General features: G+C 36.1%; 2 protein-coding genes across 2 annotated transcripts; both read right to left on the bottom strand.

Annotated features, from left to right (window-relative positions):
- Window positions 1-896: 896 nt before the first annotated feature.
- LOC131010559 (mannan endo-1,4-beta-mannosidase 7-like) lies at window positions 897-2,813 on the bottom strand. Its single transcript, XM_057938117.1, has 5 exons — window positions 2,326-2,813; window positions 2,063-2,257; window positions 1,867-1,989; window positions 1,543-1,736; window positions 897-1,457 (listed from the first exon to the last, which is right to left on the bottom strand). The coding sequence occupies exons 1-5, from the start codon at window positions 2,629-2,631 to the stop codon at window positions 1,067-1,069; spliced, it is 1,209 nt and encodes a 402-aa protein (XP_057794100.1). The 5' UTR covers window positions 2,632-2,813; the 3' UTR covers window positions 897-1,066.
- A 3,034-nt stretch (window positions 2,814-5,847) lies between these two features.
- LOC131010557 (auxilin-like protein 1) lies at window positions 5,848-13,169 on the bottom strand. Its single transcript, XM_057938114.1, has 7 exons — window positions 12,634-13,169; window positions 7,400-10,955; window positions 7,235-7,318; window positions 7,088-7,153; window positions 6,891-6,980; window positions 6,403-6,579; window positions 5,848-6,282 (listed from the first exon to the last, which is right to left on the bottom strand). Exons 1-7 carry the CDS (start codon window positions 12,972-12,974, stop codon window positions 6,247-6,249), a joined length of 4,350 nt encoding a protein of 1,449 aa, XP_057794097.1. The 5' UTR covers window positions 12,975-13,169; the 3' UTR covers window positions 5,848-6,246.
- Window positions 13,170-16,593: the final 3,424 nt, after the last annotated feature.

Here is a 16,593-nt window from a genome sequence, read left to right as displayed (position 1 = left end):
ATGTACTATTATTTTACTAAAAGAATATTGTTGGGTAAAAATTAAATTTTGAGTATACTTTGTGTATTTATAGGCAATCAGTCTAATATTTTGTGCATATAACTTTGGTGAAAGAAAATGGTTTCAAGAAAATATTCCAGATACAGTAATAACATTAATGTTTTTTGTTTTTTGTTTTTCTCATTTATTTGAGGGGAGGTTAAGAAGTGTATAAAATTTTCAAATTGTTACATTCAAATAACATATTTTCATTTTTTCCAGTAAAAAAATATATATTTTCATTTTTTGTAAATTGTTTCGCTCTTTAGTGTATCTTCAAGTAGTATATTATTGCAGTCAAATTAAATTATTGGAGTACATTGTATCATCTCAACTACACGCATCATATCACTCTGTCATCTAGTTTTTATCTGCTGCAATTTGTTGTAAGATAGAATCATAGAAATTGATTTCTCTGTTGCAATTTGTTGTGAAAACTAATGATTTTCGGTAAATCATTGAAATTTCCACAAATATCAAGTCACCATCATTTGGTGGCAACTATATTATAATCCGCTCTCGACACCAATTGTGAAGTTAGCATAAATAACATTTACATTAATCATTCCTGCGATTAACATTACCCAAAAACTTTTAAAAGAAAAAAAAATACTTTTTTTTTGAGAAAGCACTATAGAAAAACTTATATACTAGGAAAATATCATTTTTTTTGCTAGAATCGTTTATATATTTGTTAACTTTTTTCTAGAACAACTTACACTTTAATTCAAAACAGTTGTATACTTTTCTTCGAAACAATTGTCACTTTCGTTCATAATAATTGTTATTTTTATTTATAAAACCTTTGTGAATCATCAATCCGCAAGGCACACACAAGTTTTTGTGAAAAAACATCATGTAAAATTTTGTGATCAAATTTGGAGGGGATATTGCGATCGCAAACAAACATGCAAGCTTCCCCCTTTAGATCTTCGTAAGCATACATAAAATTCCAAACTCGTGTTGGGAAAACTAAACAACACATTGTTGTTGGCAAATTCGAAGATCAATGGATTCAAGTGAGGCATCATCCATTGGTGAAATGGTGGTCCTTGTACATGAGTCTAACCTGGTTGAGCTTGTTGGACTGGTCCTGAATGAGGGTGGCCGTGGAGGAGGGGCTCCGGCTCAACACGATCCCATACCCGTCTCCAAGACTCTCCGTCCCTTCACTCAACAGTTGCCAGAACAACCCACCTGCAGCCGCTCCTCCTCTCCTCGCAGACGAGTAGATGGCCGCATAAACTGCGCCCATCACCTCGTCCCTCACGCTAGTCCTGTACCCAGGATCCTTTGACGACTTCCCAAACTCTGCAAACAACACCGGCTTCTGGATTTTCGTCTCTGCATCCTTGATGTGGCTGCTCAGCCACTCGTCCAAGAAGAGAAGCTGCTCCTCGTCGCTCTCCCCCGTTAACCTGTCCATCCCACCACCATCTCCTACATCACTATTCTACCTCAAATAAAATAAAAACTAACACATTTGATCATATATATACCAACCATTGGTCTGGATAGGAGTGCACGGTGGCAAAGTCTATCTCTGCAATCTGATTGTTTCTCAAGAAATCTGTCCCCACTTGGAAATGTGGATTCTTTTTATGATGCTTGTGACCGTAGAAGCCTTCTAGTCCTACTTCAAGCAAGTGCTTCTTGTCTATGGATTTCACATACGAAGCCATCTCTTCTATCCATGCCTATCTTAACAATATCACCACTACTATCAATTACCACAAATTTTCTTGTCTTTTATTTTCTCAGGGTAAATTTTCAAGGAAATAGAACACACCCCAAAAGAATAAGAGTGAGAAAGATATAGTTTATAACCTGAATAGTATTCCCAGATGGATCAGTTGGGCATCTTGGCTCATTCATGAGCTCCCATGCCATTATAGTTGGGTCATCCTTGTAAGCAATGCCACTTATGGTGTTTTCTCTTGTTAGAACAGCCTAGTATATAATCAACATTTATTTATTTATACACTAATAATATTGGTTTGTAAAAAGAAAAAAGAAATCTTACTTTGATGTGGTTTTTGTAGTAGGCTTTTACAAGTGAGTTAGTGAAGAAATCATCATCAGAGGAAATGTTTTGGCCCTCATTTCTTGCCCACTTCACGTACTGCTGCTTTCCTCCTGTGTAATTGTAGTTGTCCACTAAGCTCAAAATCAGCTTAATATTGTGCTTTCCAGCTTCAGATATCACATAATCCAACCCCTATATAAAAATAATATACACTAAATTAAATTAATTGAAATATTTTGGAGCAATTAAAGTGTGGTGACCTGAAACATGTTCTGATTGTAAGAGCCAGGAGAAGACTGAAGGGGAGAGTCTCCAGCATCTCTGAAAGCCCAAGTTCTTGCAATGAGGAGGCTGTGATTGGTAGCTTGTTCAAATGCAGATGAGATTTTGCTTCGCTGAGAGGGATCGGAGGCCACATACATCAACCAGTATGCATTGAATCCGTTTCCGTAAAATGGGCTCCCGTTTAGCATCAAATGCTCTCCATCAACTCTCATGAATCCATCTTCGCCTCTCGCCTCACTCATCACCAAAACTATCACCAATATCCTACACATATTCTTCATCTTTTTCACTTTGTGTTTCTCACAAAATTGTTTTCTGGCTTTATGGTATACGGCGTTTCATGTCGTTGTTTTTTAGCATTTCATCCTTTAATTTTGTATCCGTGATTTGTGAACTGTGCGACAGTCAAAAGGCGTATCACCCGGTTTGTGGTTTCTCTTGCTTCAAGAAAGGCCCATTGAAAGTGGTACAAAATTTTGGGCATATAAACATAACATAGAGTGAAAATGCACATAAACAAAACATAGAGTGAAAATTTAAAATAATTACATTATTGTCTATATGAAAGTGGAAAGATGCTTATTTTATAAAGATATGCATTTCAGGCTCAAATTCACTAAATTATCATTAATATTATAATTAATATTCTCTTCGTTGGATCGTTCCCCATAAATATGCATAGTTAATTACGACATAAATTTTAATAAAAAGTTGTTTAAAATATCGTTAAATAGATTGTGGATAAATAATATAAGTTACAAAAGGTAAAATTATAAAAAATTATACCCCCTCCGTGAAAAACTTCCTTGAAGGGAGTGACATAAGTTTTTTTGAGAAAAAATTGTTGAATGTATTAAGAGTAGGAAAATATTGTTGAGTGTATTGAGAGTTGTGAAGAGATGTTTTAATTAGTATTGAGAGTGGTGAAAATGTAAAAAGTAAGTGGTAAGGTGTAATCCAAAAATAGGTAAGAAGTTCTTTTGTAGACGTCTAAAAAAGAAAATTATGAAGTTCTTTCATGAACGGAGAGAGAATAAGGATAGTATCCAAAAATAAAATGTGCATAAATTTAGGAACATATCAAAAAGAAAAGATATGCTTAAATATGGGGATGGTCAGTATTGTGAAAAAATATACCCCCTATATACTAAAAGTTACATGCAATGCACTTTTTCGTGACATATCGGGCACATTTAGTTAACCGCACTTGCCATTTGTCATTTTAGATACTCCCTCCATCCCGTCGAAGTAGATGTATTTTTTTGGATACAAAATTTAAGAAGTTATTGTTTAATTATTTATGTTTGTTTGTAAATTTATAATTAAGTAAGTATCTATATAATTAGTAATTTTGAATCCAAATTCTAAATTACTTAATTTCAAATTTTATTTTTAATAATTAAAAAAAGCCCCAACCCATCTTCCTCCTACCCCGCTCCCCCCTCGCCCGCCCGCCCGTAAAATAGCAGTTGTCGGAAAATCACCTTGTCGCTCAGCAGATGTCGAAAATCATAGTCCTCAGTAGTCCTTCGTTTTCCCTTTCTCCGTACGCCTCTTGGGACACACACTGCAAAGACTCCCTCTCTTCTCAGTGGCGAAGAGCGTCGCCAATCCTGCCCTGCTCAGCCCTAGTCGCTACCTAGAAACCCTAAGTACCTAATTTTGGTCTTCTCCTTCAGTTCTCTTTTCAATTCCCGGCGACCGCCGAGCCGGTCTTTCTCCATCCAAAACCTCCAATTCCAAAAAAACTTTTAAAAAAAATCCTCTTAATACATCATGGCATCGAGGATTTCAGGGGTGATCTCAAAGATGTTATCATCATCGACCTTTTCCCGTCGATGCCTCCCCCATTGCTCAAAATACATCATGGCAGCGGAGGGGTGGCGTGCGAGTAGGCTACTGCCGCGTGCGTAGCGACAAGGATATGTTCAAACAGAGTAGGGGGCGACTGTAGCTCAGACAGAGGAGATAAATGAGGAGGTAGCTCAGGCAAAGTAGATCGGAATACAAAAGATAGATCGAGAGAGAAATGGTGTAGCGGCAAAAGAAACGAAGAATGAAAAATGAATGTGAAGATTTTAGATTTGGGCCACAAAAAAATGAGCCGATTTTTGTTAATCCAAAATTTAAGTAAAATAAGTGCACTTTTAGTTAAGTTTAATTACACCCTTAAGGAAGTTGATTTTGATAATAAATCCATTTCTTCTACGGATGACATGGCGAGTCGTATTATTAGGTTAGAGGAGCAAGTTAATCAGGGGATGCAGTTGCTCTCGGAGCAGAAGCGCGGACGTGGTCGTCCAAAGGGCTCGGTAAAGGGACGAGAGCCTATACATGCAATTCCGGAAGGTTGTATTAAAAGTCGTCTCAGGAATGCGGAAGAAATGGGTAACAAGCCGACGGAGTTTGTGGTTGACGTCACCAATAGGCCTAGTATGATTGCAATGAATAATGTCGTCCATAGGCGTTGGTCGGATGATTTGGATAATGATCCTGACTTTCCTTTTTGAGTTGTTCTCCTTCGCTTTTTAGTTTTGTGCCCTTAGTCTGCATCTTGTGCTTTCAAGGGATGTTTTTTCTTTTTCACTTTATAATAAACCTCAATTTAATAATTACACCCTTAATTTCTCTAATTTTTACCCAATATAGAAATGCATCAACTTCGCTTGGACGACCCGCAAAGGAATGCACATCAACTTCGACGGAACTAGGGGAGTAGATGTTATAAAAAAATAAAATAATAAAAATAAAAAAAAACAATCTTTTATTTTACTCAGTCGACGTCATTGTCTTTCTCAAATATTTTGTTGAAAAAGTATTGGACATATAAAAAAATATAAGAAATTATCCTTTAAATACAATAATGATTGAGACCTTATGAATAAATTAATTATTTTGACTACTTATTTTTATTAAAATAAATATTTTACATAAAAATTTAAAGAAAATGAATATTTTCACCAATTCACACCATTTTTTGAAGAAGAGAATTTGTAGGTATTTGCTTTTTTAAAAGAACATGATTGAAGTACCGATGCAATTATGGCATTTCCGAAGTGTTGGCAGTTGGTTCCAATAACAATAAGGCGTTAGTCATGCCATCATTTACTTTCGTAGCTCACTATTTTCTCCAACTCATGATTCACAAAATTTATTGTTTCAACTCAACTACTCCCTCCGGTTCGTTTCAAATGTCCCATTTTGATTTTTCTTTATTTTTTAAATAAATACTCCATATCTCATTTTTAAATTGTGATACTCTTACTACTTCATCTAGTTTTATTAGATTAATCATAAAGCTCTTCACAACAAGAAAATAATTATTAAAATTACAAATATAAATTTCCCTACTTTTTTTATGTGTGATTTAATGATCGAGGACACTTAAAAAATCCAAGTACTAATTATAAATATTTGGATAAAGAGGGAGAAATTAAAAGAATAATAATAGTGTCACTTCTGTAAATATTTTTTATTTTCAACGTGACTCCTAAATCTTGATATAAAAAACATTTATCCATATAATTCGTACATTTACAACACTGGTGGAAGTTGGGCATTAAAGCTGATATGGTTGCCAGAGACTTGAAATGAAGTCGTAACAAAGTAACACGTGAAATCATGAATTTCACACATTGTTTTTAACACTGACTTTTAAATGGATTAAATATAACATGACGAACTTATTTGGACCTTAATAGCTTCATTTTTTTTTCTCGCATACTGCTTGTTCAGAGTAATGAAATTACATCTAGCTATCTAAATAGGGTCACCATATACCACCAGGCCAACTCTATCTAGTGAGAGCATGAAATTACACCCCTCCAAAGGAAAAACAGTAAAATAAAATAAATGAATAAACAGGAGGGCAAAGGCTACTGTCACTACTTACTTGATCATCTCTCGTCCGAGTTGAACCTGTTCCATGCTGCCTGAGAGGGGGATTGTGCAACAACATAAGTTAGATGTAGATGTAATGACCAAGACTCGTGGAAGAACTCAAAACCAAAACACACGGCAAGAGGCGTTCTAAAGGGATATTAACAACATACCTTAAGAAGATCAAAAACCTTTTCGCATATGTATTTTTGTTGAACACTAGCTCCTCTTTGTTGCAACTTGTCAGGGTGTACACAAAGAGTTGCCTTTCGGTAGGCCTTCTTCACAGCTGCAGTTGTAATGATCTCCGTCAAGGAAATAGAATGCCAACCACTTTCTGGACCAAGGATCTGCACAAGACAATCGATTAAATATAAAACAGTGGTTGGCTCATTTGATCAGACACAGGTCTCATGTCATATTTGGCTTCACGAGAGAGAGAGAGAGAGAGAGACTCTCTCCCGCTTCAGAATTTGGACTTGTTTTTCCCTTTTCTTCTAGTAGGGGGTTATTCCAGGTCTTCGCTGTATTACAAGGTTTTCTACCCATGCAAGTTCCCAAATCTTGATCTGGAAATTAATATACAAATAAATATAATAAACCCTACCCTAAGCAATGATTGAGATAGTAAATCAGTAGTTAACTGGGAGCCAATACATACATATTGCAAAGTTGAGAGAAGTGCACGCAAGTTTCCCTCCTTTCCTGTGGCCCATCTTTTAATATCAGCATCCAGAGATTCAGCAAGTCTCTGCGATATGACAAGATCCTCATCAACAACACAAATTAATTTTTCAAAACCATTTAAGTTTACTAAGGCAATAATTATTAATTCAAACGCGTGGTAATAGATGTTACATTTCTCTCAGCCTGCTCTTTCTGTGCAAGATGATCCCGCATATTCTTCTCTGCGAGTGCTTTTGCCTGAAAAGACCAGTTGGATGGGTAAACAGTTCCAAAATCTCTCTAACTATAGCTACAAAGATAAAATGGAGAAGGGCATACTGCTCGCTCCATTATCCTCTGATGTCTCTCTAGTCTTGCTTTACGCCTTTGTGCTGATTCACTGTTGATTCCAGTCTCCAGATCCTGCAGGAGAGTTTGACATCAAATTCAGGAACACAATTTATATTACCTTCAGGCAAGCAATAAAAGACAACGGACACTTACTGAGGAAGAAAAGCTGTGCTTCAGTACATTATTTCTGGAAGAACTAGAAAACCTTTCAGTGGAGTGTCTGTCAACTGGTGTTTTCAACTCTTCGGAAGTTTTTAGAGACTTTGCTTTCTCTAGAGCACGCTCACGAGCCTCTGCTGTGGCTCTTTCTACTGCAGCTCGTTCAGCTTTAAGTTTGGCTTCTGTGGAGGCCTTATCAAGTGGTTGCTTAACCACAGAAGGCTTCTCAACCTTCTCCCGAGCCTCTGCCATAACCCTTTGCCGAACTTCAGTAGCTGCTCTCTCCACAGCAGCTCTTTCTGCCCTTTCTCGAACTTCAGCAAATGCTCTCTCACGAGCTTCACGAATTGCCCTTTCCACAGCTATCCTATCCTTTTCCCGCTCTCTTCCCCTTTTTATGGCTTCTATTCGTTGCTGTTGATCATTGCTCTCAAAGTTCTGCACACATTCTTTGGCATCTATCTCTTCCATAGATGAAGTTCCAACAAGATTTTCCTTATCCTTTTCCACGTTCACATCTGTATCTACCGCTTCCTCAGTTTCCAAGGGTCCATCCGTTTCTTTGGGTTCATCATGTAACTGAGAGTATAATCCTTCAATTTGTTCCTCAGCGCATTTTCTTTCATCAGAAACCATGTCATTACTTAGTTCTTCCTTGTTTGAGGTCGTGGCCTTCACATTTTCTGGACATTCTTCAGATTTTTGAGCAGACAGCTCATCTTTCTTCTCAAAGCTTGAGGCTGATATAGGTCCTTCATCACTCTCCTTAGTTTGCTCCAACACCTGTTCTACATCTGGGAAGTTCAGTTCTACTCCTGTAAAATGAGATTCAAGGTCCTGAGGTATATCTTGTCTATTAATTTCAGCAACATATTCTTGCGCAGCAGTATGAATATCACTAGTTGTTTTAGATACATCCTCATCTTGTGACAGGTTTTCTTCGGCATCCGCATCCATGAGATCAACAGCTTCTGTTCTGCTATCAGAAGGAAGACCTTCAAAAGTATCAAGCAGTTTGTTTTTCACGAAAATCTCTTCAGAGGCACTCCGATGCAAATAGTTAGTTCTGAGCATTTCATCACCCAGCAGACTGAACGATCCTTCTTCCATCCGGTCCTCACCAAGTGCAGAAACTGCTCCCTTTGATTTGGGCACATCCTCTTCAGAATTTTTGACTGATTTATGATGTTCTTCCGCTTTGCTGTTTGACTCAACACAACAGGATTCTTCAGTTTCAGCAACGATATTGCTAGTTCCATTAGTATGAGGAGCAGAAAAGATGATGCTAGCCTCTCCACTACCCAAATTAACAGCTTCATTGACATCCCCTTGACAAGCAGCCTCTTGACCTTCACCTTTGCCAGCACCCCTCTTACTGTTGTCTGTTTCCTCAGTTTCCCTCTTCTGAACATTGGTGCAATGGTTTGCCTCCATCACATTGGTCCCCACAGTTTCATACTTAATAGTAGTATTAACATGTTCCTCTTCAACTTGATTCCGTAGAAGTTCTTCAGTTAATTTTGGCTCTTCACCAGTATCAGCAAAATACTGCTTGTTATCATTAATTTGCGGTTGATGAGCCTTGTCAACTTTAATTTTTGACTCCCCTACTTCTGGGAACACATCAGATTTCCCATCATTGATTACCTCCTCCAGCAAGACTTCCTTCAGCTGCTCTTTATCGTCAAACCAGAGGCGGCCCTCTGTCTGCCCGGTCCTCCTAATTTCTTCATCATAATTTTTTGCATGTCTCTGGCCATCCACTTCGAATCCAGAGACACTTTCAGTTTTTCTGTCTATCTCTTGTGGGTCCAGACTTTCATTCCTAGCCAGATTATGTGATTCATCGAGCATGTCATTAGACTCTGATCTTGCATTAGCCATTTTGTCACACTCTTCAAGTTTCTTCTCATGCTGTTTCTTATCATCCCTATCATTTTCTCTCTCATCATTCACTCCATCCTCTGGGCAGGTCCTTAAATTTTCACAATCTTCATCCACTGCCTTGTCATGCTCAGCAATTCTTTGAGAACTACTGAGTACCTTTCCACCATCATTTTGAGGTCCTTCTGCATGAACAAAAGTGGTCTGACATACTTCACCTTCTTCCCAACTCTTCTCTATCCCTTGTGTCCTTTGGGATGTATGCTGTGCCCCTTCCACTAGTTCAGGAACAACTTCAGATCTTTTTATAAGAGCAGCGGTAACATTTCTCCGTTTAAAGGTTTCTGTGCCTGTTTCCAACCTTCCAAGGTCAGATGCAAGTTCACTCATGGGGGGTACTAAGCTATTAAAGTTGCCTGCCTTTGCAGGCTCCAAATCAACAGCTTCACATCCAGAAGAACTTTTTCCCTCTCTTAGCACTTCATCTGCTTCCACATTTTTTTCAAGCTTTTCTACTTGAACAGTTTCATCAACCTGTGTTGTCTCACTCTGAGTGTCATTTGAAGCAAATAACTTATTTCGGCCTGCAAATGTCTCTCCTGGTTCATTATCTGTTACAACATTCTCCAACACCCTTTTGCCCTCAGAACGTTCAGCAGGAAAACATGGAGTTAATTTTCCATCAAACCCGGCAGGTGCAGAGAATATAGGATCTATTTCTTCGTACTTTTTCCTGGTACTGTTGTTTTTTGATCCAAAGGCCTCATGGTCAATTTTAGTTTCCCTATCTGCAACTTTCAAGCAACTTATAGGCCTAAGCTTTGATCCATCTTGATAACCATCCTTCTTCTTTTCCATTATTATTTTCGCTATTCTTATACTTTCTTGTGCCTGTTCTATGGCCTTCTTCAAGGCAGCAGCAGATACACCATCAACAGAGTTATCATCAAAATCCTCAGGAGATTCACCAGCAATCTTCTGCGAAACATCTTCTTTAGAAGCAAACCCAGATGTCCTTGACTGTCTGACTTCCTTGTTATCACTTAAATTTGTTGGATGACTTGACGACATGGGTGCATTTGACAGTGGTGAATTGAAATTAAGTTCATTCACATGGTGAGACTCATCCAGTACCCGTGATTTCTCCAAGCTTGATCCACCATCAGCATTGACAGGTTCAACTTCAGCACTGAAACTCCAAGTGCGACTAACTTCGTGTTTGAGTAAAGGTGGCCTGTCATTCTTTCCCTTATGTGGCCGACCTCCATCAACAAAATGAGTAAATCCAGGAACAGCATGGAGCTCTGCTATGTGCGTCTTCGCATCTGATGCATCAACATTTATTTGATTGGTCCTATTGAAAGACAAGTTAAATTGCTGCTCACTTCCATCGGTAGACTGTTCAGATACCACACCAGAGGGCCTTTCTGTTTTTATTGAAGGATGTAGAGAACCAGATTCTTGCAGCTTCCCTTCATCAAAAGATGGATCAGATGCCACACCAGAGGGCCTTTCCATCTTTACTATAGAAGGTGGAGAACCTGATTCTTGCAGCTTAACTCTATCAATAGACTGATCAGATGCCACACCAGGGGACCTTTGTGTCTTTCTTGAAGAATGTCGAGAACCTGATTCTTGTCTATGAGGCCGCCCCTCCATTGGAATCCTACAAAATAATTTGGATCAAGCATACAACTCTTTCCATCAATTTATTTTCAGACAAATGAGATGCACCATAGAAGCACAAAATATAACTAGGCATTAAATCATTTTTGTTTCAAATTTCAAGATATAATGAGGTCAACATGCACATTTAAATGCCAAATATTACAAAAAACTTAAAGAATATGTAATTATCTCCCACATCTCATTTCTCACCTGTCCATCCTAACACCTTCGTACCAACCCCTCCAATCAAAAGAAAAGGGGTACGAGAAAAGCCTTTAATACTTATCTCAACATATAAACAAAAGCATAAATAGGAGCTAGAGAGGAAATATGACTAATCCTCTCAATGGAAAGAATATCCAACTTTTTTCAATTTATCTGATAAGTTAATTTTTATGTCCTGTACAAATTATTTTCATTTCATAATTCACCAATTTCTAGCGTAAGAAATTACTTTTTCATGCATGGATGTCATTCGTTCTTATATATACCTTCTGAGTTATCACAAGGTCAGCCTTGTTTTGCCTATATAGAAAATAAAAGACTATTTCAGTTTACTTTTTCCAATATTGATTTACAAGCCTCAGATTCTTTGAACTCTTTCTCTGCCTTCTCCTCTTCAAAGGCCAGGAGAGAATGCATTCTTTTCCTTTGATATTTTGGTTTGCTACGCAGAGAAGATCAGATGCTAAATTGTTTGTCATAAAATTAGAGCTTGAGTGTAATATATTAAATAATATATACATGGATTCCTACTGACATCAAGTCAGGTAACTAGACACCTCCTCCTATTTTGAGAAGATACTTTACAGCTGGGAAGGTAATTGGGCAAACAAATTAATGCTCAGAAAATCCGGGAACACTGGCTGCAAGGAGTCATAGGAATTGGCAACTATGACTATTATTGTAACTATTATCAGCTTTCCATTTGAAAGAATGAAATAGAAAACAAATGGTTATGCCATTTTAAACAGAGACTAACTCACTAACCGCAATCGGATTACAAGAAATCGAGCACACGCCATGTGGGGAAAATGCAAACCAATACGCTTTTGCACTTTTAAAAAAGACAGCTCTACAGTGGAACAGTTGATATCTTCAAATTAAATGTGAATATCAACTTCAAAATAACATACTATCCAAAATATTCATATTATACCAAAGATGACATTAGACGCTGCCATAGAGTATACGGGTTACCACTGCCAGAAGCAATTAACAACAGATATTTTTCTATAGTAGAGTTGAACAAGTATTGACTACGACATATAACACACGCCAATGGAAGAGATTTAATGGAAATTCATATCTAGAACTGCGCATCAAATGGATTTTCGGACACTGTTAAGTTTTAATTGACAATGAGCATCACCGCCTACAACTTTGACACTGTAAATTAGTTCATCCTGTTACTAGCATTACAAGAGTACCACAGTTCAGTCGAGCAGGTTTTTATTTTAATTCCAATTTTTTCTTTAATAAAATCAAGCAAAACAAAAATGATTTCTTTCCTAAGCGAGAATTTTGACAAAGATTCTTCAAAAATGTGACAGAAAAAACACATTTACTAATTCCAGAACCCGATAGCATAACATTCACGCGCAAGCAAGTGCAACATTCACACATTTACTGTAAAATTCAAAATTTCCTTGCGAAATGAAAGAATAGAAACTCACCGCGGTTTAGCTCTCTTAGCAGAACCATTAAGCAACTCCTCGTACGGCACGAAAACGTCGTCATGCGTCAAGCCGGAGAAGATGTTGGTGTAATCGAGCTTGGAGCTCCGGAGATCGCCCAAGGCGACCCGCTCGTCCATGGCCGAAAGATCAAGCACTGGAATGGAAGAGGAGCCGGAGAAAATCTCGGAGTACTCGTGAACTTGTAGCGACTTCCTCTCAGCTCCATTCGGCAGTAAAACGTCTCCGTAGGGGTTCTTGAAGGAGAAAGATGAGGAGAAGACATTCGCCGTCGTAGTTGAGTGCTTTCTCCTGTGCGAAGATTTGGAGAGAGATTCCATGAAAATGGAGAGAGATAGGGACTTTGTAGCAGGTCGTGTTCGCCTAGGGTTTTTGACTCGATTTTTTCTGGAATTTTGGGGGGGGGGGGGTTTTGCTTCTTCCTGTTCGGTGAGACAGGCTTTAGTTGTCTGAAGAGGGAAAAAAGTTCTGCAGAGTCAGACAAAACGAAGGAGAAAGGGGAGGAGAGAGAAAACGATTGATGTGAGAGAAAATATTAGTATTATTTGAGAAATGTTTTTATTATGCGTTAGAGTGGGGTCCACCAGGGGATTATTTTGCCGCGGCGCTCCCACTTCACTACACAGTAGTGACTAGTGAGTAGTACACTATACAACCCTCTCTTTATAAATTTATGTCTTTAAATACCTTTTTTTTTCTTTCTAATAGTTTTATCTTGGGAGTGAGCATTCAGATTTCGGATCAAATTTTTATCCGATCCGATTCAATCCGAATCGAAAAATCCAAAATGTTAAAAAAAAAAAAATTGATAAATCCGAAATAGATGTCAATCTAACCTATTAGATAATTACAATCAAATTGAGGCCCTAATTAACAAACCATTAATTATAATCAACCAAAATAAGAGCATAGGATTAGAATTTAGAAATACTCCATTTAACTATTTAAAAACTAATAATTATATATATTTATTTATAATATTAATTATATTATAAATATATTTCGGATTTTTAAAGTGCCAATCCGATCCGATCCGAAAATTCGAAAAATCCGAACCAAATTTTAAATTTCGGTTTGGTTCGGATCGGATATTTGGATTTTGGATATTTTACTCACCCCTAGTTTTATCACTCAATTTTTAAAATAATACTTCATCCGTCCCATGAACCATGACCCATTTCTTTTCGGCACGCGAATTAAAAAGTTGGTATTTTGTGTGTTAAGTGTGGTATGTGAAAAAGTGAAAATATGAATAAATGATAAATTTTTTGACATTTTTAGAAACAAATCAAACTTCGTGGGACAAACTAAAAAGAAAATTGGATCATGTTTCGTGGGACGAATGGAGTAATATTACTCTTCCTTAAAATGAAAAGAAGTAATGAAAAATAATAAATTTCTCTTTTATAAAAAATAAAAATAAATATTTAAAAAATATAAATTTTTATTATCTTTTATTTTCTCATGATGAATTTGTTCATAAAAAAAACACACTTTTATTAATTTTTTTATTATTATTTACATATGACTACATCGAATACATGAAAGGAGAATGGTAAAGGGTGGCTAATTTTATTTACAACCCTTTTATTATTTTTTTAGGCAAATACTCCTTTTGTCTCGTAAAATTATAAATAATTGAGAGATATACGGATTTTAAGAGATATTAATTGAGAGTCAATGTGAGTGAAAAATATGTTTTATTTTATAAAGTGTCGTGAGAATAACGAGTTAATTTGAGAAGAAATAGTGATGGATTATAATGGTTTTTTTGTAAATAAGTAAGAAAATGAGGGATAAAAAATAAATTTATAGTGTATAAAAATGGAAATGTTCATATTTTTGTGCGACGCTCCAAAATGACAAATTGTTCATATTTTCGTGAGACAAAGATAGTAATTTTTAAAATTAACAAAAAATATATGATTTTTGTTTTTTGGAATTAATATGTTTTGTCCTCTCTAGTCTCCTATCTAGTTTGCCAGTCATTTTAACGGAATTTTGAATTGAAAATGAGTTATAGTCTAATCTTTATCATGGAACATTTAAATGAACTTAGTTTACCAAACAAAAAATTGACTAAATGGAAGGTTAGATTTTATTTTATTTTGTTAAGGTAGATACTACTTTTAAACTGGAATTCCAAAAAATTCAATCAAAAATTAGAAATAAAATTAATTTATATTTTATTTTACTTAACATAACAAGAATGATGAAATTTAAACTCTAAACTTGGTTGATTACGAACAAAGCTTGCATACTAGTTAGATGTCCTTCGGAGACAAATAAAATTGATTTCTTCAAAGTGACTTATGGTTCAAGTCGTCTACCAATGGAAGGCTACATGAATATACTCTCCAACAATAAAATTGAAGTTAAGAAATAACGTTCTTAACTTTTTTTTTATGAATTTTCGTTTAAAAAAAGAAGAAAATATGAATTTTAAATTCAAAAAATAAATTTATAAATTTTGAATGGACAAATTACATGGCACTGGTTGCAAAAATAGTCTAATCTTTATTGAAATATGTAATTCTATATTTTTCTAAGAAGTGGATAATTTCATTATCACACTTTAATAACATCATAAAAAAAAAACACTTTAATGACAAATTAAAATAAGAAATAGGCATGTATTGGTCTAGTAATAACATGATTAATATTTAAGGTCAAATATCTTAATAGGCTATTCACAGTAACAATAGATAAGGAAATTTGCCTCAAAGAGAAAGGAAAATGAATTGATAATCCGTGGGAGTGGGAGTGAAAATGGAGGAGGGATTTATTTGAGTGGGAAAAAGAATTATATACCCGTTTAATTTCTCTTTATTGACAGGTTCAAGCCAACCAAAAACAAAGAGGATGGCTAGACGTGGGTTGCAGAAAGTAAAGTCGGCTTATTTGGAGATCGAAAAGAGAGCGAGTCAAGGAAGATGGGCAGATGAAAATCTGAAAAATATCTTGTGCAAGTTCACTCCAATCAAGACAAGCTCATTTTGTTAGAAACTTCTTCAAAATAGAATTCCAACACGACAAAATCTATTGAAAAAGGGTGTGATATGCGAGCTTGATGATGGCAGGTGCCCTTTCTGCTCGACACAAAGTGAATCTGTTGAACACTTATTTTTCTCCTGCTCGTTTGCATGTAGAGTTTGGGTCAAGTGTTATAGTTGGTTTGGAATTTATTAGGTCGGGCATGATACTCTGTCTTGTCACTTTTTGCAACATTTGGGAATTGCAAGGAAGAAAAGTTCGGTGGAATGGTGGAAAGCACTTTGGATTTGTATTATATGAAACCTATGGATTCATCGAAATGCGATAGTTTTCAATAACTCATCGAGAGGACCTTATTGAGATGGTTAGACTGAAGTTTTAGTTTTGGGTATCAAATCTATCTCCTAGTGTTGTTTGTTATAGTTTGAGTGATTGGATTTGTAATCCATCTTATTGCCTTAAGTTGTTGTAATTTGACTCTTTTTATCCATATGTAACTCTGATTCTCGCTTTTGGGTTGCACTCCTCGTGTGTGAATAAAATTTTCATTTACTAAAAAAAACCTCAAATATCTTAAATTCAAATTTATTGTTACACAATCTTCAAATTTACTTGTTTATTCATAAGAAAAAAATTAACTAATTATCCAAATAATAATAATATAACAACCAACCAATCAACTACTCCTATTTACTTGGCATGTGAAAATCTTTAAGCTGTGCAGGTGGCTTCTTCGGACGTTTGGGCTCACCTTTCCTTCTTGAACATCATCGACTCAGCTTAGAGATTGTTTGGCCGAGCTTATAAGCTTCTTCAAAGTGTTTAGTAAAATAAGCTCTTAAAGAGTTTATAAATAACACTCATTATAATTGAGTTATTTTTGTAAAATGAGTGTTGTTTATAAGATATTTTCTCATTTTCTTATAAGCAACACTCATTTTACAA

Source organism: Salvia miltiorrhiza, chromosome 2 (genome assembly GCF_028751815.1).
Source record: "Salvia miltiorrhiza cultivar Shanhuang (shh) chromosome 2, IMPLAD_Smil_shh, whole genome shotgun sequence".
Classification (NCBI taxonomy): Eukaryota; Viridiplantae; Streptophyta; class Magnoliopsida; order Lamiales; family Lamiaceae; genus Salvia; species Salvia miltiorrhiza.
The sequence above is the reverse complement of the archived record's forward strand: the minus strand, read 5'-3'. Positions and strand labels throughout refer to the sequence as shown.